At 48.3% G+C, this 27,155-nt stretch overlaps 4 protein-coding genes across 5 annotated transcripts; 2 read left to right on the top strand and 2 right to left on the bottom strand.

Annotated features, from left to right (window-relative positions):
• Positions 1-845: 845 nt before the first annotated feature.
• Positions 846-4,565, bottom strand: LOC146624871 (acyltransferase PGAP2-like). Its single transcript, XM_085364197.1, has 6 exons — positions 4,110-4,565; positions 3,463-3,631; positions 2,985-3,234; positions 2,794-2,900; positions 1,422-1,530; positions 846-1,338 (listed from the first exon to the last, which is right to left on the bottom strand). Exons 2-6 carry the CDS (start codon positions 3,628-3,630, stop codon positions 1,208-1,210), a joined length of 765 nt encoding a protein of 254 aa, XP_085220323.1. The 5' UTR covers position 3,631; positions 4,110-4,565; the 3' UTR covers positions 846-1,207.
• An 815-nt stretch (positions 4,566-5,380) lies between these two features.
• On the bottom strand, positions 5,381-11,972 carry LOC146624872 (acyltransferase PGAP2-like). Of its 2 annotated transcripts, none has more exons than XM_085364199.1 (6): positions 11,845-11,972; positions 11,153-11,321; positions 10,248-10,491; positions 10,063-10,169; positions 9,763-9,871; positions 5,381-5,791 (listed from the first exon to the last, which is right to left on the bottom strand). In XM_085364199.1, exons 2-6 carry the CDS (start codon positions 11,318-11,320, stop codon positions 5,667-5,669), a joined length of 753 nt encoding a protein of 250 aa, XP_085220325.1. In that variant the 5' UTR covers position 11,321; positions 11,845-11,972; the 3' UTR covers positions 5,381-5,666. The 2 variants fall into 2 exon arrangements, with proteins under 2 accessions (XP_085220325.1, XP_085220324.1); XM_085364198.1 differs by having other exon boundaries at positions 11,153-11,369.
• Positions 11,973-12,338: 366 nt separating this feature from the next.
• Positions 12,339-19,799, top strand: LOC146624873 (uncharacterized). The gene is made up of 6 exons (XM_085364814.1): positions 12,339-13,833; positions 15,083-15,291; positions 15,836-15,950; positions 17,494-17,680; positions 17,964-18,071; positions 18,212-19,799. The coding sequence occupies exons 1-6, from the start codon at positions 13,264-13,266 to the stop codon at positions 18,673-18,675; spliced, it is 1,653 nt and encodes a 550-aa protein (XP_085220940.1). The 5' UTR covers positions 12,339-13,263; the 3' UTR covers positions 18,676-19,799.
• A 90-nt stretch (positions 19,800-19,889) lies between these two features.
• On the top strand, positions 19,890-24,057 carry LOC146624874 (uncharacterized). The gene is made up of 5 exons (XM_085364786.1): positions 19,890-20,085; positions 20,136-22,337; positions 23,209-23,417; positions 23,507-23,624; positions 23,828-24,057. The coding sequence occupies exons 2-5, from the start codon at positions 21,843-21,845 to the stop codon at positions 24,002-24,004; spliced, it is 999 nt and encodes a 332-aa protein (XP_085220912.1). The 5' UTR covers positions 19,890-20,085; positions 20,136-21,842; the 3' UTR covers positions 24,005-24,057.
• Positions 24,058-27,155: the final 3,098 nt, after the last annotated feature.

Genomic DNA, 27,155 nt, shown 5'->3' on the forward strand with positions numbered 1-27,155 from the left:
TTTTAGGGATTGGATTAAAATGATTGAGAGAACGGAACAACTATGGTTAAATAAACATCTACTATATTAAAGGGGACGTGAAACGCTGAACACAAAGGCTAATGTCCCACACTGACACAGCTGTAACTGTCTGTGAAGCTGGGTTTAACAAATCAGTGCATAAAGCTTTAAAACATGTTCATAGATCCATCTGTCAAACGTGAACATGTGATTGGTTGGTTGTGGCTAACAGACTCAGGCTAACTCGTGACAGAATCGATACCTCAGAAGAAAATGACAGTGAAAGTAAACAGTGTGAGAGGCTCACTGTAGAGCTGCAGCGGTGAGCTGTCCACTCCACTGTGTCCATTTATGACAGAACGTATTATAACCAGTGTGACGTGGCGCGATGACCTCTGTCCTTCCAGGGGTCACAGGAGCCTGGACCCATCAGGAAGCGCTTTGATCACGACACAAACACACGTCAGTGAGATTGTGTCAGTGTTTTCCTCTCAGTGATTCTGTCACTAGTTAGTGAACATTAATGTAAGTCTGTGAGCCTCCAACCGGCGCGCAGCTTTCACGTCCTGTGGAACTAAAACGATTCCTGTGTGCTGCAGGATTGTTTAAGATACAAATACTGCAGCCATGAACCTCCTCTGAGGACCTCCCCCTGCCCTGCAGCTCCGCCTCCATCCTCTGCACATGCTCAGACCATCTCAGCCTCTGATTTCTGTCAAAACATTTTGTTCTTTACTCAAAGGTTCATTTTTATTTCTTTACATTTCCAACACTTTCTCCTTCAGCGTTTATTCATCGTCCACTTTGGAAAAGCTTTTCTTCTTTTTATAAACTAAACACGTCAGGTGACGAGGATGAAGAACACCACCATGAAATCATCATCATCACATTTATTTAGTCTCTGAGGCGCCTGTGATGGTTTTCATCTGTGTGGAAATAAAACCATTAAAACCCTGATCAGCTGTTTCTGTAAACAAACAAGTGTGACATCATCACAGCAGGCTGATCATCAATGACATCATCAATACGCATCATTTCTGACAATTTAAAGACACAGGCGCACTAGAGAAACAACAACAGAAGAAGAACTCTGGTCCACGTCTCCATCACGCCGTCCGAAGGTCAGGGTGTCGTTGGAATGATGTCATCAGACTCCTCTCTCTTCGCTTGAGTTCAGAAATTGTAGAAACACCACGCCCCCTCCTGCTCAGTATCGTTTGTCCTCCGGCGGCGTGGCCACGGTCACCTCTTTGCTCCCGAAGTCCCAGAAGGCCGTCATGTGGAAGGCCATGTTGGAGAAGACCACCAGGTACTCGAAGGCGGCGAACAGGGAGTAGACTGGAGGAGAGACGGAGACGGCGTGAGACACGGAGACGGCGTGAGACACGGAGGGCAGCAGCACAGAGCAGAGCGGCACTTACTTCCTGCTTCACAGTATTTGTTGTGGCGTCTGAAGAAGTAGGCGGCGATCACAAAGCAGCTGATGTTGAACAGGAAGAGACGCAGCTTCCAGCGATATGATGTCACTTCCTGAGACGGACAGAGAGCAAAATCAACATCAGATTTATGGAAAACTACCAAAGAAATGAAAGACAAAGAGACAAACTGGCTCCATGTGACCAGAGGTGGACGTTACTGTCTGACACCAAACTGTCCTGCAGAGCCCTGAAGCTCCCGAGGAACCACAGAACCACCGCGAGAACCGAAGGAACCCACCAAGTATCCCAAACTCTCCCTGAGCACCAACAGGCTTTCAGAAAGACGCTACAAAGCCCTTCATGCACACAGAGGTCACCAACACGGGCGACCAAAACAGAAGCAATGCTAGAAGGTTCTGCAGACCATAATAAGCCTTACAAGCACATCTCAGCAGGTTCACTAAAGTCGGGACTGGCTGCAGGAGGACTCACTCCTAGAACTGCCTCAGGTGCTGACAGGACCAACCCCAGATCTTCTAGGACTCCTGGAACAAAGAAGGCCTCCAAACCTGCACAGAACCTCAGAACGGAGGAAACACTCCTGAAAGAGCTCCACGCCCACAGCTGGCATGTGTTAGTGTTTCTAGAGCTACATCACGTTCTCACAGAGCCTACGGGCGTATCCTTAAATCCTCCTCGAAACAACAACAGGAATGCTCTGAGGTACATGTGGAGCCTCGCCAGCAGAACCAAAACCACCTCCTGAACCACCTGACCACCTCAAACAGAGACAGAACCTGATCCTTCGTCCTCAACGACGTCCACCAGAATCATGCGATCCTCCTCAGAAATTCACTTAACCACCATAATGACAAAGTACCAGAAGGACCTACTAGTAATCCAAAATCCTCCTCAAGGACTCAGAAGTGTTTGAGTCCCTCAATCATGCCTGGAAGAAACAAACCTGCCCCGGCGTCACCTGAACCCCAACAGGAACAACATGAACCACCGTCAGGATCTGAAATCCTCCACAGACGTGGACGAGGACGCGGTGGGAACCCTCATGATGCCTTCAAGTACCACAAGAACTCTTCAAAGACCTGAACAAACCCCCATAAACATTTACAGACTGATCCTCTCACAGAGCTTTGTAACATCAGGACTCTGAACTCGCCGCGACCGACTGATCGAGCAGTTTGTCTACAGAAAGCTTTGAAGGCATTTTAAACTAATTCATTACGTTTCCCTCAAACAGCTGGTAAAGGAAACGAACACTGAGCCTGAGAAACCGCGCGGACTAAAGCTCATCTGTTACGACTAAACGAGACAACGACTGAAGTTTGTGGTCGCACAGCACGCTGACAGGGCGGGTTACCTCTGGGCTCACGTAGTGTCTCTTGATGACGTACCACAGCCAGCACGTAGTGAGCATGTGCACCAGCGAGCTCCCTATGAACGTGATGAACCCGTACTTATGAACACCTGTGGAGACAAATGGCCGTCAGCACGTCTGAAGGGCTAACTCCTGATTGGAGGACCTGGGTCAGCTGACCGCGCCGTACTCACTGTAGGTTTCCGTGGACGACACGTACGTGAGCATCACCAGGCCGGTGTTCTCGGCGAGGCTGCAGAGGAGCGCCAGCCCGCTCAGCAGCAGCTCCCGCAGCCTGTTGGCGAAGCGGCTGCGGTAGAAGCTGAAGTAGGCGAAGGCCACCAGGTACCGCGGCGCCGAGTGGAGCCCGATGCAGCCGCGCCAGATGTAGCGCTCCGGCACACCGCTGATGGCAGAGCTGATGGACGGGAGGTAGTTGGACACCTGGAAGAAAAATGACTTCAGGTAAATCAGGTGGGCGGGTCCTGATGACACCTGAGGCTGCGGTGTGGCGTGGGAGCGTCATCACCGCACCGCCACCAGGTAATGCTCTACCCAGACGTTCAGCGCGAGCCTGAAAAGCCTGAAATGCACATTTTGACTCGTCAGCTGGCTGTGGTTTCAATAAATCAGCAGCTTCCTGCTGACGTGTCCTTCGCCATCAGCACTCACCTTACAGTGCGTGTACGTCGCGTCCTCGTAGTGGTACCAGAGGGAGATGAAGATGCAGGCGATGAAGCTGGTCACCGGCAGCAGAACCGTCCCCACGGCGAAGCTTTTGAAGGGCAGCCGGATGAGGAGCCGGTCCCGGTCCAGGCTGCTGTACGGCCCCTGGAGCATCCTGGGGGGGTGGAGCCATAAACAGGTAAACACACCAGGAGTTTTCCTGCTGTGGTGATGTCACCGAGGTTGAACATTTAAGAGCTATCTGTGGTTTCTGCTGTCTGTTCGCTGACACCTCAAACACACGAGCCTCTGAGGTTGTGGGGATAATCCGCCAGCTGCTCTGGTTTAAACCAGGCAGCACAGGTCAGGTCATCGACACACGTAAATGTTCTCGCTGCACTTTGAGCTGTGTCTGTGCTGACGAGCGGGGGGTTAAAGGTCACCTGCACAGGTCGGTCACGGAGAACATTTTAATACTGTTTGTTGTTCTGCAGAGAAATTCACCCACAGCACAGAAACATTACGTAAAAAGCTCGGTCCCGTTACTCGTGTCTGCGCTCTGAACACGTCCCTGTTCACCTGTACAGGTGACGCAGTCCTCTGACGTGGCAGACGTGCGGCTGTGAGCAGGTAGGCCGGGTGACAAGACTCACCTTCACGGCTCCCCGGGCTCGCTCCTCCTCGCTGCCATCGAGCCCCCCGCCGGTGTCCTCAGCCCCGGAGCTAATCCTGTCAGCCCAGCTAACCGCAGCAGCTAGCAACGTTAGCCGACAACTTCCGTGACTGTGACGGAAGCGCCGCTCCACACCTGTAACAGCGTCCGTTTCCCGCCACACGGCTGCTGCTCTCACCCGTTTAATGTCACACGCACACTTTCTACGCTGTTTATAATACAGTTTACCGGTTATTTCACCGGAGGACACAGACACGCTCCGGTAACGACAACAAACTATTACTTCCGGTAACCACGTCCTTCAGAATAAAAGTCTTCCTGTCGCCTGCAGCTGTCACCCACCCAACGTCTCCGTCCAGTATAAGGATGACACCACCGTGGTTGGGCCCGTCTCTGATGGAGATGACACGGCGTACAGGGTGGAGGTAGAGAACATGTCCCACCGACGCTCAGAAAGTAACCTGAAGCTGAACATCTGATAATGGACTTCAGGAGGCACAGACAGCTCCACCCCCTCTCACTATAACTGAAGAACAGGTTGAATCTGTCTCCACCTTCAGGTTTCTCTGCTGATCTCACCTGGACCCACACCACCATCACCCTGGTAAAGAAGGCCAGCAGCAGCTGCACCTCCTCCGTGTCCTGAGGAAGAAGAACCTGGACCAGGAGCTGCTGCTGACCTTCTCCCCTCCTCAGTGGAGAGCGTGCTCCTCCTGCCGGGTGTTGGTACTCAGGGGCCTTGACTGAGAACAGCAAGGCTGCACAGAGGGTCACCACCCAAAACATCACTGCTAACCCTGGAGGCCATTGCCAGCTCCTCCTGTGTCAGGTGAACCATCACAGGTGACCCCGCCCACCCCGCCTTTCTCTTGTCTGCCCTTGACTCTGCGTCTCTCTCCTGTTTGCAGTTTATTCCTGATGTCTTTAGTATTTATATTCTGTTTTTACTCCTGCACAGTGGCGTGGAGCTCTCATTAGTTTGTTGTACATGTACAATGACAATAAAGGGCTGTTCTATTCTATTCTATTGTATTCTATCAGAGTGTGTCAGTGGACAATAAAGATGAAGAGCAGCCATAAACCAACAGTTCAGCGTTTTGGTTTAATTAAGGAGCAGAACATGAATCTATCAGAGAAACAGAGACAGATGTTTAAAGCAGCGTGTGTCACAGTGACGGAGGAAAAACTCTGGAAACAGAAAAATAGAATAATATGTAAGAAACATTTAAGAAAAGGTTTTAAAAGCTGACGTAACAGGACAACGACTCCCAGCTATAACATTTGTAATATATAACATTTAACAAACTTTGATTTTATTTTCAGTTGTAAGAAGGTTTTATTTGTTTTGCTGGAGCTCAGTCTTCTTCTTCTGGTGGAGCACTAACCGCACAGCAGCCGTATGATTGTTCAGATAACCGCATTAAAAACGCTCCAGCAGCTTGCAAACAGAAGATGGACGCAGCCTCACTGCACTGACACAGACTTTAAACCCAGGTGTTTAAAAGCAACGATAGAAGAAGAACTCTCTGGGCGGAGCTCAGTGTCGTATCAGCGGCGTGGCCACGATCAGCTCTTTGCTGCCAAAGTCCCAGAAAGCCGTAAAGTGGAAGGCGATGTTGGAGAAGACCATCAGGTACTCGATGAAGGCGAACAAGGTGTAGACTGGAGAGACAGAGCAGACAGGTCAGTGTATCCGAGTTACAGCAGCGATGAAGAATCAGTTTTCACACCGTCTCCGTGAGGCTTCCAGACGAAGGTCGCTCCGGTCTGCAGCGCTGATCAAAGTGTAAGTCGTGGCACTTCCTGGTGACGTCTAAACTGTGCTCAGGCTGAGACTGCTGTCAATGAGAAGTTTGGGCCAGGCTGCACAACGCATCCGCCAGCAAACCAACCAAACACCTGCTCGTCTGCAGCAGAGACCAGAGTCCGTCTCCATGGATACCAGCTGAAAGACTTGATGTCCAGATGGTTCTGGGTCTGATTCACGACCTCCCTCTGGTAGGAGATGTTCAAAACACCTCCTCCAGGAGGCACCATTTACCATCATAATGAAATATGTGACCTCTCTAATGCTGGCCATGCACTGAGCGAGTTTTGGCCCATTTTGAGACGATTTTTCAGTCGTTTTGGGGATCGGCCGAGTTTCACTTCATCGTGTAGTATACCTGGGGTAACGAGAAGCGATTAACACCCCACGACCACCCGACCATCAGTCGTATGGTTCACCGCAGCCTCTCACACTGCTCACGCACAAACACAGAGATGGAAGTGAAAAGACGGAGCAGTGGTGCAGCCTGTGATCGGGACACAAGCGACGGAGGCACAACTTGTAGAGCTGTGGCTCATTCGAGCCTTTTCGATGTGGCCTCACAAAATGATCACGACCACAATGACCGTGGAAAGAATGGCCTGCTCATGTTTTTCATCAGCAATTTAGCAAAGCTAATGGTGGTGTGTGTGTCTGTGTGAGTGAGAGACAGAGAGGGACAGATTTTGTGTTATAAGCTTCATGTTATGGACGCACAGTGTGACTCAGGTCGCATCAGAGCATCGTGACCTACGACCTTCTAACCCCTGCGAGTCAATCGTTTACTTTGAGCAGGAGCTGAATAACGCGACGCACAGTGTGCGCCCAGCTTAACTTGCGCCTGTGGAAGAGCAGTGACTCATCAGCCAGAGCTCGGGGTCACCGCTGAGTGTGAGGACGCAGACTGAATGTGACGGCTTCACTTTCACGCTCGGCTCTTTCTTCACCTAAACACAATAACATGTGGAGTCAGTTTCCCTTCACTTGTGAACAAACCCCCGAGATACTCCCCAAACCAGAACAGGCTCTCCCCCCATGGGCTCAGACTCTGATTATCGTTTCCACTGCTTCACAATCAAATCAAACTTCGGTTCACAGCCTGATAATCTGCAAACAAGCAGAGACGCTGAGATCGTCCAGTCCGTGGCTGTGCCTAGAAATTGTGTCCATAAGAATGATGAAAGTAAGAGGTGACAAACAGCAGCCCAGGCACACAACAACAACAACAACAAACTTTATTTATACAGCACATTTAAAAACCAGTGGTGCACCAAAGTGCTTAACATGCAAAAGAGTAGGATCAGTAACAGGGAGCAGGGCTCTAGAGTGCGACCAAATTTTCAGTGGTGCGACTAAAAAAAATATTTGGTTGCACCTGTGCGACCAACTGTTCAGGTAGCAAGAAAAAAAAAAATCTGACTGTCTGAGGCTAAGTTGAATCGAATCTGGACTTTGAAAACCGGAATCGAATGGATTATAGGAATCAGTGATGATACCCAGCCCTATGAGCAGCCTGGGCACGACAGACGTGGATGCAGCTGTGATAGGAAAAGAACTATTGCTAACTTTTCTGGCCTGATCCTTCTGAAATTCATAGCCAGCTCTGACACGGTGTCATCAATCTTTGAATGCTGAAAAAGCACAGTGTATCCAGAAAACACATTATATTATATCAATTATTATAAAATTTGTGTGCGCCTAACTTTTGTGCCGGTACGCCTAACTTTTTAAAGTTAGGCGTACCGGCACAAAAGTTAGTCTAGAGCCCTGATGAGGATGAAGCTGTGGCAAAGTACCAACATGGTAGCAGGTTAAATGGCATTAAAAACACAGAAGCCACAGAAATGCATGTAAAAGCATAAAAGAACAATATGTGTAAAGGATAAAAAATTAAAATGATTAAAAGCAGTTAAGAATGGACCAAAGATAGAAATAAGAGTTAAACTAACTATCAAACAAGCATTACCTGGTAGAGAAGGCGAGGCTAAATAAGTGATGTTTAACCGCAGTTTGAAGGATTGACAGCGATGGGGGGGGGGGGGGCAAACGCTCGGTCACCTCTGGTCTTCAGCCGGGACCTCGGCAGCACCGAGAGTGGCTGGGAAGATGATCTTAGTGCTCTAGTGGGGGTGTAAGTAGCTCAGTGAGGCAGCTTGGTGCTGTATTGTTAATGATTCAGAAGGTGAGCAGCAGGATTTTGAATTGATTGCGATACTTAACGGGAAGCCAATGGAGGTCGGCAAGGGCTGATAGAGACACGCCGCCCACCACCCGTGAGGAGACGAGCAGCCGCGTTCTGAGTTTGCAGTCTATGGAGGAGAGTAGAGGTAAGACCGAAGTAAAGGGAGCTGCAATAATCCAACCGAGACAGCACAAAGCCGTGGATAAGCTTTCCAGGTCCCAATGCAAGACATGATGTCTGGCCTTGTAATAAGACGCAATTCACAGAAGCAAGATTTGACAACAGAAGACACTTGTTGAATTTAAGAGCTTTCCAGAAACACCCCCAGGTCACCAACAGTGTCGGTGAGGAAACTATCCTTAATGCTAATGTCCAAGCCATATGAAAACCAGATCGAGGGTGTGGCCCCTGACGTGGGTTGGTTGGTTAACCCACTGGACAAGATTAAAAGAGTCTGTTAATGCAAGGAGGTCTTTGGCTAACGGATGGTCGTTACAGCAGATATTAAGGTTAAAATCACCAACAATAAGCACACAGTCATATTTAAAAATAACTGAACCAAGAAGGTCAGCAAATTCGTGAATAAAAGTCTTATTATATTTAGGTGGCCGGTAAACCACAACAAACAGAGAAGTTCACGTCATCTCCAGACGTTGAGCCTCGTAGCTGAGGTAGGAAGGAGAGGGTAGCTGTCGGACTTTGTATTTACATTTAGAGACCAAAGCCTCGGGGAGCTAAAAAAGACACAATCTGGGGGGAGAAGCTCCGAAAAGGGAGGAGACTCACCAGGGCGAATCCAGGTCTCCGTCAAAAAAAGAGCACCAAGGCTCGTGGCAGAAAAAAGGTCTTGTTTACCAGCGACCTGACGTTGAAAAGAGCCATCCGTGTCCAGGGCGCAGCATCAGCAGCAGCGCGTCGCAGGGCTCTAAGGTCGCTGTGGTTGACACCACGTCTGTACGAGGCGATCCAGGTCCAAGCAGGGAGGCATGCCGCTGGAGGCGCTGGGTAAGCTTGCTGTGAGACGGAGCAAAGCCACCGGTGGCCAAGCAGGGAAAGAGCGTGGCAAGTCCCCAGAGACATATGGGTAAACTGTAGCCCGTGCTTCAAGGTAAGCCTTCATACGCACACGGAAGCCACTCCTTTACCACGTCTCCTGTATCGTTTCTTATACAGGATGAAAGGCAGGGAGGGCCAGTGGGGGAGTCTGGCTGTAGAGGGGCGGCATCGATCGAAGCGATGTGAAAAGGAGAATCGGAGGTCCAGGAGTGTTTGCCGGTCATGTGTTAATTATGCACAGAGTAATATGCTGAAATCCAAGATGGAGAGGGTAGAGAGCAAAGGGGCAGCGAGGGTGAGAGTCCAACACACACCAGGAATACGGAGCAAGCACTCGCTGCTGTTGTACCAGGAGCACGTATCAACTGTCCTGATACCCCATCATCCTGCTGATGCACCACCCACAGGACACCCGGAGGAACCCAGCAGAGGCCTCCTGTGATCCTAACAAACCCCAAACTAACACGCCGAGCAGCCCGGCCTGACACAGGCTGAGGACTGCGCTCCCTCTGGTCTCAAAGACCAGCACCGTCCTGCAGACAGAAGTCCCTCTGAACCCGGTTATAAACGTGACCGAGTCAGACTTACCTCCAGGTTCACAGCGGTCGTTGTGGCGTTTGTAGAGTAAGTAGGAAGCCAAACAACAGGCGGCGTTTAAAACGAAGAGACGCAGCTTCCGACGATAGGATACGTCCTCCTGAGAAGGACACAGCGTGGGATTAACAGCTCTGCAGATCATTTACAATTAAATAATAAAAGGAGAGCGAACTTAAAGTGACGTTTGTAACGTTACTCCAACGTTCACAGATTTAATCGTCGTGTGACGGATGCACAGCTGCGTTATCTCTGTTCCTGGTGACACACAGGACCCGACGGCGGTCGAGTTACCTCTGCGCTCTCGAAGCTTCTCTTGATCACGTACCACAGCCGGCATGTAATGAGCATGTGCACCAGCGAGCTCCCTGTGAACACTCTGAACCCATTGTCATGGTAACCTGCGGAGACAGACAGTCATCAACGTTTCAGATTAGAGACGTCTGACGCTCACGGTCAGCCGACCGCCGCGTACTCACGGTGGTTTTCTTTGGACGACACGTATGTGAGCAGCAGCAGGCCGGTGTTCTCGGCGAGGCTGCAGAGGAGCGCCAGCCCGCTCAGCAGCCGCTGCCGACCGCTAAAGCGCCCACGGTAGAAGCTGAAGTACGCGAAGGACATCAGGTACCGCGGCGCCGAGTGCAGCCCGATGCAGACACACCAAATGTAGCGCTCCGGCACGTGGGCGACGGAGGAGCTGATGGACGGGAGGTAGTTGGATACCTGGAAGAAGAAACTCTGAAAGTCACTCCGCCGTAAACGCCTCTCCTGCTACAGCACGCCGTTAAAAACAGGAAGTGCTGAACATTTAACACGCGTTTAAAGCCCAGATTTCCTTGACAGGCCCCGCCCCTCTCTAAGCCTGGTTCTGTCTGAGGTTTCTTCCTGTTAAAAGGGAGTTTTTCCTTCCCACTGTCGCCAAAGTGCTGCTCACAGGGGGTCATACAGAATAGAATAGAATAGAATAGAATAGAATAGAATAGAATGCCTTCATTATCACTATACGGATGAGATTATGATTGCTGGGTTTCCTCGGTCTTCTTTGTCTTATTGTACGTCCTGATGATTTAAAGCGCTGCGGCGACTGCTGCTGTGATTGGGCGCCGTGCAAATCAAACTGACTTAACTGAAGGTCAAACATAAACGCTGCCGGTTAAAGAGACGACTAAAACCAAACACCACACTACGATTCAAAGGTGATACAAAGGTCATGACCCTCGCCAGGTGGAAGTGACATCATTTTGTCTGTTTCATGAAGAATTACAGACATTTAGAATGTTTTACTGCTTCTAATTTCAAAATAAAAGACACTTTGAGTGATCTTCTTTAACGTCTGTGCAGAGAAACGTGCTTCCTGCTGGCGTCTGCGTGCTTCCACATTTACCTTACAGTGTGCGTGCGTCGTGTCCTCGTAGTGGTAGATGAGGGAGACGATGATGCAGGCGATGAAGCCGGTCGCCGGCAGCAGAACCGTCACCACGGCGAAGATCTTGAAGGGCAGCCGGATGAGGAGCCGGCCCTGGTCCGGGTCGCCGTACGGCCCCTGGAGCATCCTGGAGACAGGAGAGCTTCAAGCCTGAGACAGGTGAGACTAACACCACCTGCAAAGGATGGAAACGAGCTCGTCTTTAGGATTCGTTTCTATTGCTCCAGAGTTTGTGGTTGTAATCCAAACATGCTTTAGTCTGTGACATTTTTAAAGCTGTGACACGTATCGATTACTTCCAACGAGGGATTTTTGCACTGCGGCGCTACAACATCAGTTAACGTCAAAAGATATTTCAGTGGTTTGGTGCCCTGTTTGTGTCCACAGGCAAATATCAGCCTGTGTTACTGAGGCGGGTATTAAAAATGAGAAGAATTTAAATGGAGTTTGGTGCAGTGTGTATACAGAACTGCAGAGGTGGTCACTGGCCTCACGAGCCGTCAGGAAGCCAGCATCAGTCTCTGCCACTGGTTCAGGTACCGTAAAACGTGACGTTTTTTAAACGGAGTCTGGTGTGCTGCATGAACGCTGATCCAAGCAGGCAGAGGACATCAGTTTTAAACTTTGACAGAGTTCTGGGGCTGTCTTACCTGAACAGGTGCGGTCCTCTGACGTGGCTGACGGCAGCTGGGACCGGAAACGAGCTTTAAACCGGACAAAGAGTTTTCCAGCCTCACCTGAAGCTCCTCTCACCGTTTTAACGTCACACACACTTCATACGTGCTATTTAACTTAGTTAATGATTAATCTAACCGGAAGTGGCAGGGCTCCTTTGCTGACAACATTAATAACTTCCGTTGATTACATCTTTCAAAATAAAAGTCTTTAACCTAAAGCGTGTAAAAACAGCGGCAGGTCTTTAAATCTTTATTAAACAAAGCAGTGAGATGACGTCACTGCGTCACTGCGTCAGCACTGATGGGAACAGCTGGTCGCTCACTGCTACAGGTGTCTAGTATGTGACGTCATTTGACCACGATGCATTCACATTTTTATTACACGTTTTGTAAATTCACGTGTGTGTGTGTGTGTGTGTGTGTGTGTGTGTGTGTGTGTGTGTGTGTGTGGTTCCTGCCTCTGCAGCAGGGGGCGCCTCACACGGGGTGAATAGTCACGTGACAGCATGTTTCCTCGGCGCCATCAGCTGTTTTCTGCCTGTTTACAGGTCAGAGTTCATATCGCAGCCGGCCACGTCCACAGGCGCAGCTGACACGGCACCGTGGAGTCTTCAGGTGACAGCCTGACCGAGCTGTCACACTCCAGCTGTGACAGCTGCAGGAAGTTTACTGCGCATGTGCGGTGTGTCCGGGAACCGCTGAGAGGATTTTAAACCGAGCCGGACTCGCAGGGCTGACTCCGTGGATCCGCTGAGACTCTGAAAGAACAGCAGGAAAACTCGTCCACCGTGACGCATGCCGGCTGTGGCACCAACACGCCACCTGCCGGAGGACTGAGGGGGCGGGCCTGCCCTGCTGCTGTGCTTCATGGAGGTAAAGAAAATGTGTTTATGATAGAAACACGACAGATTCACTGCAAAGTAACTGACTGACAAAGAACAAACACTGAACACAGCAACACAAAGAGTAACTGAGAATAAACGGACACACAAAAGTGTGTGAAAGCACAGAAACGAGGAACAAAACGAGCAAACGTGGACACAAAGCACCAGCAACACACAGTCCACGCAGAGACTCGGCATGATGGAAAAGAGCAAACAACGATGATAAAAGCAAAAAGAGACAGAGTCACTGCAGGGACACGGAGACGGAAAAAGGCTCAAAGACACCAACAAGGGGATAAACAACGAGACAGGAAGTGAGATATTGTGCGCACAAACACACAGAAGCACCTGTTAGCAGCGAGATCACTGAGAGTAGGACACACTGCAACCAGGCAGGAAATGACTTTGCAGTACTCCAAACCACCACAGAGGTGCGACCGCCAGTCCAGCTGCTGATTTCTGACTCAGCCGAGCTTCTCAGACTCGTCTAATCCTCAGTTTGACGCTGATGATGACTTTTTGTGCTTCGCAGCGTTCGTTGGAGCAGAGAGACAGACGTGGGCGTCTGCAGGAACAGCTCCACCACAGAGACTCGGATGGACCTGTGATCATGCGGACACAGAGAAACAGGAGAGGACGTTTAGAGCACTTCCTGTACTGTAAGCACTCCAGGCTGAATCATCTGAAACAGGAAGTTCAAAGGTATGGGTTGGACAACCAGTACATCTTCAGTGAAGACATCCCTGCGTACCCCCGACCTGAGTTCCACGTGAGCCGTGTCAAACACGACACGGAGCGACGGGGCTTATGTTGCATCAGGGTGGACGACGGCTTCGGGGATCCTCACAGGCAGGTCCTGGTGTGGTGGAGTCTGGCTGTGGGACCCGAGGAGATCCAGGAGGCCGAGACGAGGCTGCTAGAGGAGACCCACCCAAACCGGACGGAGGAGCAGGCCGCGAGGCAGCGGAGCTTCCTGTGGAGGTTCGCCTCCTCTCCGGCCTTCAGCGAGAAGTCCAGGCTGGGCTCGTACCGCTTCACCTTCCCCCTGCAGGAGGTGCTGACGGCCTACAGCGAGCAGGTACTCCTCTGTCAGCACACGGGCCCAACAGTTCAGTGAGAGAGTAAAGCAGAAAGACTGAGTGTGATTAACAGACTCAGCATGAACACGAGTTCAGATTAACGGAACCACAGGAAGACACAACACTGTGTCAAAGAAAACTAAGTCAGTTCAATTTTGTGGCACCAAATCATTCGAGTTCATGACAAAGACACAGAAACATGTAAGAAAGATTCAAAGCACAACAGAGACGGTAAACCGAGGCGTGCAGCTGCTGGCAGCAGCTTCCATCATCACGTCGTGGATGTCAGGTCATTTTGGGCTGTGAAGGATTTCTTCTTTCACAGGGTGGCGACTGTGCAGCAGACGTCTTTAATGACATTAACAAACAAATCATCTCTGATCCACACAGGATGAGGAGTACACATACACTCAGCTGAGTCTTTAATGAGTGCTGCTGAAATGTGAGGGTGCTGGGTGCTTTTATTTTGAAGTCCACTAACCACTCTGTCTTTTGAGGTCAACTTCCTGAAGGCTAGATTGCTGGAGTGCACATGATGAGGGAATTCCCTAATTATCCACCGTCAGTGGGATAAACCATTGGATGAGAGCTGAGGGGGGAGCAATCTGAGTCTGTAGTTTGAATTGATTTAGTTAGTTTGTATCTTATTTAACTGCTTTGTAGTCAGATGTGGCGTGTGTTAACCGCTGCAGCTCACTGTACATGTTGATTTGTAGGTGGACTTTCTGCTGGTGTGGTCTGCATCTATTCAAGGAGGTTTCGATCCACCAGGGGATTTTCTGTTGACATGTGCTGTGGCTGTGATGTTAATGTTAAGATGTGCCGCTGGTGAGATCGTTGACCCTTGAAAGAAATGTGTTCAGAGCTCAGGTAAACTACCTTTGTTCCTCTGGTGCCCTTCATGTCCGCATGCACCATCCTGTCTCAGGGGTTATTAACAACCAAGTCGATGGTGAGACGACACAGACTGAGCCGTTTGGCCACAGCGGTGAAAGCTGAAGGTGAAGCTCTCAAACCTCAGCACTCGTCTGACCCCGTGTGGGTCGGAGAAAATCTAAAATAAATTCAAACATGTGCACCCTGCTCTCGTCTGCTGTACGATCGTCCACCCCGTGAAAAGAAGTCCAGAAGGAGCTGTGCCCGTGATGAGTGGAAACTGTAAAACCACAGCTGTGCACAAATCCACCACACCAGGTTAGTGACTGCAGGCGTGTAACAGCTGGAGTCTTCTGCTTCTATCATCTCCAGTTTTGCTCCGGAGCTCCACCCATCATGAGGGTGTTCAAGACCTCGCTGTACAAACAGGAAGTGCAGTACTCTGTGCTGGTCCACAGCCCGGCCAATCAGCTGCTCTTCTCAAGGTTTCCTTTGCTCCCTGATGATGACCCGGACGCCGTCTGCACTTATAGAGACGGACGCTTCATCTGGAGACCGGAGGCCATGTGTAAGACACACAGGTAAGAATCACACAGGTAAGAATCACAGAGGTAAGAATCACAGAGGTAACAATCACACAGGTAAGAATCACACGGGTTGACACAGAGCATGTGCAGAGTGTGTACTGCTCTCATTGATGCCGTCTGCCTGCTTCTTCATCCTGATGTGATAGATGGAGATATGGAAGCTTCATCCCAAAAATGTGCTCGTGTAGGTCTTTGCTTTCTGCAGCAGCTGTGGGTGCAGCGTGGTGTCAGCGTGGATCCGGTCCTGTGGACATTTAGCTGCAGGTTCTGAAGGTTTCAGGGTTCTGGGTCCTTCTCACCAGCATTTTGTTTCCTTGTGATGTTTCTTTGGCTTCATTAGTGCTCAGCAGTTATGTTCCCTGTTTAGCTCCTTGATTATTTAGTATTTCCCCCTTGTGTCTGCCCTGTGTGCATCTGTGTGCATCTATGTGTGTCTGTGTGTGTCAGTGAGTGTGTTGGCTCCTCTCACAGCCGCTTCCTGACAGTTTGGCGTGTTTCCACTTTCCCAGCCTCTCAGTCATGTGCGTTGTTCCCACAGTTACGAGCTGACCCACAGACCTGATGGAAACCACGTGGATGCTCAGCAGCTGATTCGACGAGTGTTTTATGTTTGGGACAATGTCGCCGTCGCCCTGCACGTGGAGAACAGACGGGTAGCTCCTCCTCATCACTCTTTACACCTGAAGCATGTTGAGTTAGAAAAGGAACATTTTTGTCTTCGTTTTTTTAAATATATATTTCATATTATGAGAAGATTTCGTAGCCTGTCAGTCTGCATCCACAGGTTGTATGAAGGCTTCGTCCTGGCAGCAGGGTGAGGTGAGCGATCCTCTGCAGCATGCAGGTAGATGGTCATGAGTCCGAGCTGCGGGAGCGGCGTCGCTGCTGCAGAATATGGACCCAAATTCTTTGTTTCTCTTCATATTTTCATTTTTCCTCCATGGATAGATGATCCAATAGTCTTTGCTCGAGACAGGTGAAAAAACAACACTTTAGACCAACAGTCTGTGAAGACCGTGTCACCGTCCACCTGTCAAAGAGGCCACGCCCCTAATAAGCCTTAATGCAATTTAAACAGGTGAATTCTAAAGATGTGTTTCAGGCTGTAAACATGTTTGTTTCTGCTGTGGTTCTAACATCTATGGCCGGACCCGGACCTATACTTAACAAAATATTAAAATGCTTTTGACGAGGCGATTCAATTTTAAGCGGTAATGTTACCTTGCATTAATAGACCAGGGAACAGACAAACCAATTGTGTGCGAGTTAAGCCACCCATGTGACGCTACTCAGCCAATCAAATCTGTGCATTCAAGGAGATCGCAGACACCGACAGACAGAGGAAAGAGACGGTGAGAGGCGAATAACAAGCGAGACGATTAACGATACAGGCAGTCACAAGAGGTACAACAATGATGGCGCTTTCAAAAGCGAGAAAAGTAAAGACCGAAAATAGAACTTTCAAGACTGCACCGACGCAGACGTGCTCATTCTTCCAGCAAACGCCACCATGAGACAAAGCACGAAGAGCCGGAAAGTCAGGAAGCACCAAACTTTTCTCTCTTTTTTAATGATGGGAAACATGGATATTGTGGCCTTTTTGGTTGCTATCACTTCACACCTGAATGGACTGAATTTGAAGCTGCAAAGACGATCCAATCTGTGAACCGATGACAGCTGTCCGCTGCTTTCAGAGGAAACCTGAAGTGTTCCTGCAAGGAGACTATGCACACTTCCCAACAGTGAAGGAACAGGTTCGGGGAGATGTGTCCTCTTTTGTTGACTTTGTTGATAAGCTGATTGAAAACTTCAGCAAACGTTTCGATAGCTTCAGCTTTGGACAGCAGCTCACCATGTAAAGAACCCATTTCTCTCACTGATGTCACAGGGTTCTCAAAGGAAGTCACACAGCATTTCAAGTGGGCAAATGGGCAAACCCCTAATCTATTGAGACTCACTGCTGCCTCTGCTGGGCGTCAGAGGAACTGCAGCTGGTGGCGCTTCATGCTTGAGAAGCTGGTTTATGTTTGACTGCAGGACCTCGAACATGATTATTTGTTGTGATCATGTAGGTTCACACGTGTTCTCTCAGCCTTAACGTTTCCGACTGTCCCTGAACGTAACACTCCTGCAGGTGTACCGTCAGAGTTCAGATGTTTGCAGGTTTCCTTTAAAAACATCCTGTTGATCCTTCAGGTGCTGACGTTTGACGCTGACCGCCTGAGACAGAACCTCAGGTTCTGTTGGCCGGAGGAAGTAACAGCCAGAAACGATGAGGAGGATTTCGATGATTTCGAAGACGCTACAAACTTGGTTAAATGCCTGTGGCCGGGCTGGCGCCTCCCCCTGGAGGAGGAGCGCTCGCTCCTGCAGCGTTACACAGGTATCACATGTGCACACTGGAGACTGTGACCCCTCCCAGTGTGAGGTACACCGATCTTTGCGTTTCTGTAGAAAGCAAGTCCAAGTTGTGCTGTCCTCGGTACTTTGCACTCTTCCTTTAAAGCGTGAGGGAGGGGCTGTGTGACATCACGAAGAATATCGATGACGACTTTAAAGCGTCTGTCGTTTCATCTCAGACCCACAGAAACAGGAAACACGGAGCTTAAAATGATCCAGAAGTATCCTTTAAATCTCGTTTTAACAGCAGACTTTCTCCATCTCAGTGTCCAACATCAGACTGGTTCTTGTTGGGAGGCCTGGAGTGGGGAAGAGCTCCACTGGGAACGCCATCCTAGGAAGGCTTGCCTTCAGTCCAGGCGATCCATCCTCAGGTAAGGCTAACCCGTCTGTGGACTGATTTAGCCACAGCCCCTTTGGCTCCGCTACACGGCTAACATTAGCTTAGTGTAGGAGGTCAAACGCCTCAAACTGGGAGCATGTTCAGAGTAAACTGGTGGAATCTTCTCCTCAGGGACGTCATCGTGCTGCTGGCAGAGCGAGTGGGTGTTCGGCCACCAGGTGACCGTAGCCGAGACTCCCGGTCTCTCGGAAACATCAGACGATGCCGTGAAGAGGGACATCTCCACATGTGTCAACATGCTGAGGCCCCACGCCGTCCTGCTGGTCACCAGGGTGGGGTCCTCCACCGTGGAGGATCTAGCCACCATGAGGCAGGTGGAGGAGTTCTTTGGGATGGACGTGTCGAGGTACACCAGGATCCTCTACACCTATGCTAACTCGGCGGCTCCAGACATCGAGAGACAGCGCCAGGCGGCAGGACCTGAGCTGCTTTTCAAAGTGGGCTACAGGTACCACGTCCTCAACAACAACCCGGACCACTGGGATGGTCAGCAGGTCTATGATCTGGTGCAGGCCGTGGCGAGGATGGTCATGGCTAAAGGAGGGGAGGTCTACTCCATCAGGAGCACCGTCTGAGTGCTGGGTGATGTTGTAATGTTGTTTACACTGTTTACCCTCAGGTGATGGAGTGTGGCGTACGATAAATGCACCAGAACACCCAGCACAGCGACACCTGCTGGCCTTAGTGAGGAGGTCACCTCCCAGTTTAGCTTCCATGATGCATCATGGGAAGTCCCCCCCCCCATACTGACGTCAGCAGGTTTGAAAATGCAGTTTGTTTGTAGCCGACTGCGAATGTTTAAACTGTGAATATTTATTTTGTGCAACGATCCAAAAGCCTTTTTAAAAAATCCCAACAGTGCCGATCTCACGAAGATCATTCAAGACACACATGTGTCTGTGAGGGTTTGAAAATGAAGGGAAGCCAAAACAGGAGAAATCTGCTCTCTCTTTCTAGTCCCTGTCAGGACTCTTGCTGCAGCATTTTGGATCAGCTGAAGGCTTTTCAGTGAGTTTTTAGGACTTCCTGATAATAATGAATCACAGTCGTCCAGCCTGGAAGTAATAAATGCATGAACTAGTTTTTCAGCGTCACTCTGAGACAGGATATTTCTAACTTTAGAGATGTTGGTCACATGAGAGGAATGTGTGAGTGACCGAACAAATGAACCTTCTGAAGTTTGGAAAACTGTGTCCACGAGGACTCCAGCATCACCGCGTCTCCACCTGCTGGTGAGGACCCGCCTCTGCCTTCGTGCAGACCAACTGCTGCACAGCGTTACTAACAGGAGGATCATTTCCATGGTGGACACAATCAGAGTGCTGCATCTGCCAATCAGCAGTGATTTTCTCTGTGTAGCCCCTCCCACAGACACACCTATGGGCCCAGTTCTCACCAATGCAGCACCGACAGCCTGTCAGTGGTGACCATTTAAGCCAATCACCTGCCAGCACCTGTGTAAAGATGAAACTGAGGAAGTGAAAATGAAAAAGCACATCATCTCTGATGTCTCCTGTAACTGATTCAATAACGATGCTAATGATGTTTCTGCGGTCAGGTTTTATTCTGATTTTATTCTGATTATTAATGAGCAGTATTTAAATGAACTGTTTTAACCTTTAAAGCTTCTTTTCCTTTGATGTCTCCTGTTTCACTGTTATCAGGAATGTTTTGTCTTTGTGGATGTGCCAAATAAAATATTTTTCATATCGTTTTAAGACAGTAAACTTTAATTACGTTAAATTAGAGCTTAACAATCCTTTTCACCTCCTGCTGTGAGACCTGGTTACCCCATAACAGAATATGTTGAAATAATTTCTCACAGTCAGCTTTTGCAGTCAGACTATAAATACATAAGAAGACGTAGTTTTAGAGCAAGTGAGGGATATCAGTGGAAAATAAAACCTGACGGGCCTCAGCTCTCCGGAGTGGAGGGAAATGAAGCTACTTCAGCAGCGAATAGAGGCTAACAGCGGCTAACAGCAGTGAATAGAGGCTAATAGCAGCTAATAGAGGCTAACAGCAGCTAATAGAGGCTAACAGCAGCAAATAGAGGCTAACGGCAGCTAACAGCAGTCCATATTGACAGAAAGTTCAGCATATTTTCAACAGCTTGCCTCAGTATCACTGTCATCAGACAGAAGTGAGTTTCACTCACTCACTGATTCCTCCAAACTAAATACAGGTGGACACCAGCTGACACCAGTGATCTGACAGCTTACACTACAGATGAATGTTATTTTGCTGACTTCAGGGGTGAAAATGTTAAATCCTGCAAAATACTTGACACATATCTGTTTCTTATTTCTGATTTACTGCTAAATGTTGATATTATTCAAATATGTTAAAATGTAATGTGAATTAAATGTTTTTATATAGAAACAGTAGTAGAGGCCAGGCGTGGCCATTACGAGGCCTAACAACAACAGTTAGAAACAAACAAATAATGGTGCAGTAACATCGGCTGTAGATGTGATCATCACCATGAATCCAGGGCGCTTCTGTCTGGTGACCTCGGCATATCAATGTCGAAAAAACTGTGGGAGGAGCCACGGGAGTTCAGGGTCGGATCTGAGACCCCTTAGGAAGGACTTTCATTGGACGTCAAAGAACTTCTGTCCATGAGCTCAGGAAGTTCTCAGGGCGTGCAGGGGAACAGCTGACATGTACTCGATTTATTGTCGAGGGTGGAAAGAGGACTTTGAGGAGCTCCAGAGTCTGACCGAACCTTCGTCTGTGAAGGAGACACCGCCTGAAGATTTGAGGGAACCTCTGCAGATACACTGGCAGAGATGCTGTCTGGTTCAGGACGTCAGGACTGACTCAGACTTGTCCTGAGATGATAACGGCTCTGTACATCACGGGCTGTTTGGGCTTGGGTGCGGACAGCACCTTTGTACTGGCAGACTGAGGTGGTGGTTCCCTTTGGAGGTCTTCCAGGCAGGAGACCCCGAGTGAGACCAGAACCTGCTGGTCTGGTTAGGAAGGCCTCAGAAGTCTGGAATACGGCTCAGCCTGCAGGTGACCTGACTTTGATGGATGGATATGTTTTTACAAGCAGACACTTCTGATGAGCGCTGGGGTCAGAGCGCAGCTTGTTTTTGTAACGTTTTTTATTGTTGGCAAGAGTGTTAATAAAAAAATTTTTAATCATGAAACAGAAACACGAGAACACAAAGAGAAGAAGAGCGTTGGGTCAGGTCTAAATGACCTGTTCAAGTTCAATAAGCAGAAAGAGGTGAACATGTTTCAGTAAAACGACCCTGATGGTTTCCATCACAGCACGAACGTCCGGCTCATATCGGCCTCGGGTGAATTCTGCTCAGCCCGGACGCAAGTGAAGGAGGAAGAAACCACAGTGACATCAGAAACAGTTTGGCACCCGCACTTCCTGTCTCATTACATCACACCGTTTCCTACAACTCAGAGGAAATACACCAGACAAGCCTTTTATGGAAATGTAAGGTTGGTTAGGTTCACTGAACAAAACCACGACAGCAGGTCCTCGGTGATGAAGCAGAATTCAAACAAACAACAACAAACCTCAAACATCTGAAGACGAATCAAACTGAAACTTCAGGCAAGACGTGCAGTCAATGAACCAAAACCAGAACGCTGTGTGTGTGTGTGTGTGTGCGTGTGTGTGTGTGTGTGTGTGCGTGTGTGTGTGAGACTGGGTGGGGTCTGAATAAAAGTGTGTCCCGTCAGATATCAGAGACTACTTCTCTTCAGCTCACCCTCCATGATCATGCAGACGCAGACAAACAGCCGAAACTATACCGAACATTTCATGGAGGGTCAGCATGTGCGGCTGAATGATTTAAGAAGTACAGCTGAGCGTCAGGGTTTGGAGAACCAGTACCTCTACAAAGAAGACATCCCTGACTACCCCCGACCCGAGTTCTACGTGTCTCACCTGAAACATGACACAGAGCGACGGGGGCTATGTGGGATCCGGAAGGACAGAGGCTTCAAGGATCCTCGTGGAGGCTCCTCGGATCCTCGCCATCTCTCCCTGGTGTGGTGGAGTCTGGCTGTGGGACCCGAGGAGATCCAAGCGGCTGAGACGAGGCTCCTGCAGGAGACCTACCCAGACCGGATGGAGGAGCAGGCTGCAGAGCAGGAGAGCTTCCTGTGGAAGTTCGCCTCCTCTCCAGCCTTCAAGAGGAGGTCAAGACTGGGCTCGTACCGCTTCAGGTTTCCTCTGGAGGAGGTGCTGACGGCCTACAGCGAGCAGGTAATCCTACGTTTAAATGACTGTTTGCATTGACAGAGCTGACATCACCGCCTGTGAGCACCATAAAAGAATCAGAGATGTCTGTGAACTTCATGTCAAACACTTTTCAGAGGCAGAGTTTGAACATGAATATCTAAAACACTGTTAACAACAGAAACCTGACAGTTTCACCCACATGGAAAAGATATGAATAAATCTTATAAAGTTTGTATCTGTCTTGTGTGAAACTTGAATGAAAAGCATACAAGAGTGAAAACAGATATAAGATCCCTTGAAAGATTATATAATGAAACTTGTATGTTTTGTATACTTACTAAAACAATATATGAAAGTAATGAGAAAGTGGCCACTTTCATGAGTAAATCATATAAGTTTTTACTATTTCTTTTCCATATGGGCACTGGTGGGTCTTACCAGAAACATGAAACAGGATCTAGTATTCAAATATCTGCATCCTGGATCATTTAGATATTTTAAAACTTCAAGTAGTCCTGTAAAAAACTGCAAACAATAACCTGGGACTGTTCATGAATGATGTGTATTTATATTTCTCCATAATGTTAAAACACTGAATACTGTAATATTACATTCTTAGTCACAAACTGAAGAACGTGCTTTTTTCGTTCAGCTTACATGGACTCAGTAAATATTTCAGGTGGAAACACAAACATCAGCCGACTGGAACAGACCCAGTTAAAACTCAAAGTGTAATCACAACATTCCTGACAACACCGAACAACAGGGCACTTCCATCCTTCGTTTACAGCGAGCTGCTGTCGTGACTCAAAGCGCACGTCGACCGAAACTCGCTGTGCCGCGTCACTCTTTCTGTCTCTGGAAGTAAAACTGAAACTTCTGTTATCGTCCCCAGTTTTGCTCTGGAGCTCCGCCCATCATGAGGGTGTTCAAGACCTCGCTGTACAAACAGGAAGTGCAGTACTCTGTGCTGGTCCACAGCCCGGCCAATCAGCTGCTCTTCTCAAGGTTTCCTTTGCTCCCTGATGATGACCCGGACGCCGTCTGCACTTATAGAGACGGACGCTTCATCTGGAGACCGGAGGCCATGTGTAAGACACACAGGTAAGAATCAAACAGGTAAATGTGGAAATGACCTCCAGTGAGAGACTAAAAGCGCCCTCTGACCTCTGTGTCTCTGCCCGTCCTCTCAGCTACGAGTTGATCCGAGGACCTGACGAGAACCAGATGGACGCTCGGGGGCCGATTAGGCACCCAGAGTTTTATGTGTGGGATCACGTCGCCGTCGCCCTGCACATGGAGAACAGACAGGTACCTTCGCTGCTCCTCCTCCTCACTATCAGCCAGCCGGCTCCTCCAGCCCGCCCCAGACTGCATCCACCACAGCGTGAGCGCTGAAAGGCTTTGAATGAACCGCCGTGTGAAGAGCTCAGAGTGCTGGACCATCACGTCTGACTCTGACAGTTTAATTTGTGACTGAGCTTCAGTTTCATGGTTGTCTTTTTCTGTTTCAGGTGCTGAGGTTTGATCCTGAGCAGCTGAGAGAAAACCTGAGGTTCTGCTGGAGGGACAACAGGACAATCATACCCCAAACACGCTTTGATCACTTCTGCAGAGCCCACTCCCTCCTTAGACGCCTGTGGCCCAGATACTCCTGGCTGGAGAAGGAGCCTCCACTCCGGCCTACCTGAGGCAATGAATCCACATTTGTCCTGACAGCTGCCTCGAGTGGACACTAGGAGAACTGCAGTCTTTGTTTTCTTATTAAAAATACTCTAGTAAAAGTAAAAGGTATCTCTGAGGTTGTGTCTACTATGAATGTGATAAAAATAAAGAAATAAAGATGAAATAAAGATAAATGAACTCGGGGGTGGCATAAGCTCCACCCCCGGCAGCCCTGAACTGGATCAGTAGAAGATGATGGGCTCAGAGTTCCAGCAACACAACTTCTATCACACCTGGAGACTGATGAGGTACAATACAAACAGTACAGCGAGTAGCTAGGACGCCAATGTCACAGCCTGGCCCTCGCCATAATTTGTATCATGGTGGCTGGACTTTGTTCTCTGTGTTCTGTGCCTTTAAATGTCTCTGCAGGTCCCTGCTGATTTGAGAGCTGGCAGCTGCTGATTGGTTCCCTGATCAAGTGGCTTTTTTAAAAACCCTCCCCAGCAGCAGCTGAGCTGTGTGTGTGTGTGTGTGTGTGTGTGTGTGTGTGTGTCTGTGTGTGTGTGTGTGTGTGTCTGTGTGTTCGTTCCTGTCTAGCTATCTTTATGAGGACGGAAAGCTGCATTCTACTATACTTGTGAGAACCAACAGTCACTCTTCATGCAGCTGAGTACATCAAGTGTTTAAAACAGAAGCTGTGCAGGTCTGAGATCAGCAGCTTTGTGAAACACCAAACTGAGGTCCTGGTAATGCTGATATATAGTGACACAGTTACATGAGTGATTCAATTCAATTCAGTTTTATTTATATATATATACTGTGTATATATATATATTTATATAGCGCCAAATCACAACAAAAGTCGCCTCAAGGCGCTTCATAGATACAGAGAAAAACCCACCAATCATATGACCCCCTGTGAGCAAGCACTTTGGCGACAGTGGGAAGGAAAAACTCCCTTTTAACAGGAAGAAACCTCCAGCAGAACCAGGCTCAGGGAGGGGCGGGGCCATCTGCTGTGATTGGTTGGGGTGAGAGAAGGAAGACAGGATAAAGACATGCTGTGGAAGAGAGACAGAGGTTAATAACAGATATGATTCAATGCAGAGAGGTCTGTTAACACATAGTGAGTGAGAAAGGTGACTGGAAAGGAAAAACTCAATGCATCATGGGAATCCCCCGGCAGCCTACGTCTATTGCAGCATAACTAAGGGAGGATTCAGGGTCACCTGGTCCAGCCCTAACTATATGCTTTAGCAAAAAGGAAAGTTTTAAGCCTAATCTTGAAAGTAGAGATAGTGTCTGTCTCCTGAATCCAAACTGGAAGCTGGTTCCACAGAAGAGGGGCCTGAAAACTGAAGGCTCTGCCTCCCATTCTACTTTTAAATACTCTAGGAACAACAAGTAGGCCTGCAGAGCGAGAGCGAAGTGCTCTAATAGGGTGATATGGTACTACAAGGTCATTGAGATAAGATGGGGCCTGATTATTTAACCCTCCTGCCATCCTTTAAAAAACTCACACCCATCACCCTAGGGACCATTCTCAGCCACGCCATAAAAAGACCATATATCCATATTTTATTCCACTTTAAATTAGCCAACCTTGTAAAACTACTTCTCCCTGAAATATTCATGTAAAGTTTTAATTATATTTTCGTTGTTTTAACCCTTCAAATCCCAGTGTTATTACATGAGCGCCCTGTGTTATAAGCCCCAAAAACCAAAAAACGAAACTAAATATTTCCACAAAAAACCAGTTGAAGTAATATGTGATTGTCATTATAAGTAGGCCTTTAGATGGACCAAAGATTGGCACCAACATACATTTTGACCTGCCATTATTTTTTTTGCATTTTTTTTGCAATTTAAAAATTAAAACTTCAAGGCCCTGAGTCTTCATTGACATCCAAGAAAAGAAGAAAAAATAAAATCATATGATGATAATTTGGGGTTGAAAAATAGCGTTTATAATGGAAGTCAATGGGCAGAAAATGGTCCCCAGGGTGATGGGTGTGGGGATTTCTGCTGCTCAGCCATTTTAGGCTGATTTAAGGAATTCACACTGGAATATTAACATTGACAGGTAAAAACTATCCTGTGGCAAGTTTGGTTATATTCCACTGAACACAGTGGAAATGGCAGCCATTTAACACATAGCAGTGGCACAAAAAGGTCCCAAGAAGGCAGGAGGGTTAAGACCTTGTATGTGAGGAGCAGGATTTTGAATCCTGGATTTAACAGGAAGCCAAAACAGGAGAAATCTGCTCTCTCTTTCTAGTCCCTGTCAGGACTCTTGCTGCAGCATTTTGGATCAGCTGAAGGCTTTTCAGGGAGTTTTTAGGACATCCTGATAATAATGAATTGCAGTCGTCCAGCCTGGAAGTAATAAATGCATGAACTAGTTTTTCAGCGTCACTCTGAGACAGGATATTTCTAACTTTAGAGATGTTGCACAAATGGAAGAAAGCAGTCTTACATATTTGTTTAATATGTGCGTTGAAGGACATGTCCTGGTCAAAAATGACTCCAAGATTCCTCACAGTGTTACTGGAGGCCAAGGTAATGCCATCCAGAGGAAGAATCTGGTTAGATACCATATTTCTAAGATGTTCAGGGCCGAGTACAATAACCCTTTTTTGTCTTTAACTTTATCAATAAAACAGCTGCAGCCTTCACTACAGCACATGTGGTACTTTAACCTTTGTACTGTTTTCCTCACTTAATTTTACAGTTAACATGTGAACATGTTGGATGATCTGTCTGCTGTCACTGGGTGGTGCTGAGGTCTGAATCTGAGGGCAGCTCCTGTAATCACAAACTGAAATATAAAGTTGATCTCAAATCTGAAATAAAGCTGATCCTTCTGTCCTCACACACTCAGGATCTGAAGCTCTTCTCTTACATTTTTTAGTCCTACAGTTCTGCTGATATGAGCTGTTTTTTTTACAAAAGGACGAAGCCTTTTAAACCAGCAGATTATCCAGTATAATGTTTACCGTTGACTTGTTGGTGCTTGCAAATGCAGGTCTACAAAGATGAGATGATGGAGCAGGTTTGAGTCCTGGTTCAGTCTGCTGCTGCAGAGGTGGAGGTGTTATCAGCAGTGTTTGAGCTGCTGCCTGAGCTTTGGACAACAAAGATAAATGCTCTAAATGATTTCTCTCAAAGGATGTA

This window comes from Diplotaxodon limnothrissa, linkage group LG10 (assembly GCF_057381915.1).
Source record: "Diplotaxodon limnothrissa isolate DT_005_m linkage group LG10, D_limnothrissa_male_GT1.1, whole genome shotgun sequence".
NCBI lineage: Eukaryota > Metazoa > Chordata > Actinopteri > Cichliformes > Cichlidae > Diplotaxodon > Diplotaxodon limnothrissa.

Coding starts and splice junctions, on each gene's coding strand:
- LOC146624871 (XM_085364197.1), bottom strand. CDS start 3,630: ATGCTCCAGGGGCCGTACAGCAGCCTGGACCGGGACCGGCTCCTCATC. Junction 3,235..3,462: donor CGACGTACACGCACTGTAAG/GTGAGTGCTGAT, acceptor TTTTTCTTCCAG/GTGTCCAACTACCTCCCGTC. Junction 1,339..1,421: donor CAAATACTGTGAAGCAGGAA/GTAAGTGCCGCT, acceptor TCTCTCCTCCAG/TCTACTCCCTGTTCGCCGCC.
- LOC146624872 (XM_085364199.1), bottom strand. CDS start 11,320: ATGCTCCAGGGGCCGTACGGCGACCCGGACCAGGGCCGGCTCCTCATC. Junction 10,492..11,152: donor CGACGCACGCACACTGTAAG/GTAAATGTGGAA, acceptor TTCTTCTTCCAG/GTATCCAACTACCTCCCGTC. Junction 9,872..10,062: donor GAAGCTTCGAGAGCGCAGAG/GTAACTCGACCG, acceptor TGTCCTTCTCAG/GAGGACGTATCCTATCGTCG.
- LOC146624873 (XM_085364814.1), top strand. CDS start 13,264: ATGATGACTTTTTGTGCTTCGCAGCGTTCGTTGGAGCAGAGAGACAGA. Junction 13,834..15,082: donor TGACGGCCTACAGCGAGCAG/GTACTCCTCTGT, acceptor TATCATCTCCAG/TTTTGCTCCGGAGCTCCACC. Junction 18,072..18,211: donor TCCAGGCGATCCATCCTCAG/GTAAGGCTAACC, acceptor TCTTCTCCTCAG/GGACGTCATCGTGCTGCTGG.
- LOC146624874 (XM_085364786.1), top strand. CDS start 21,843: ATGATCATGCAGACGCAGACAAACAGCCGAAACTATACCGAACATTTC. Junction 22,338..23,208: donor TGACGGCCTACAGCGAGCAG/GTAATCCTACGT, acceptor TATCGTCCCCAG/TTTTGCTCTGGAGCTCCGCC. Junction 23,625..23,827: donor TGCACATGGAGAACAGACAG/GTACCTTCGCTG, acceptor TTTCTGTTTCAG/GTGCTGAGGTTTGATCCTGA.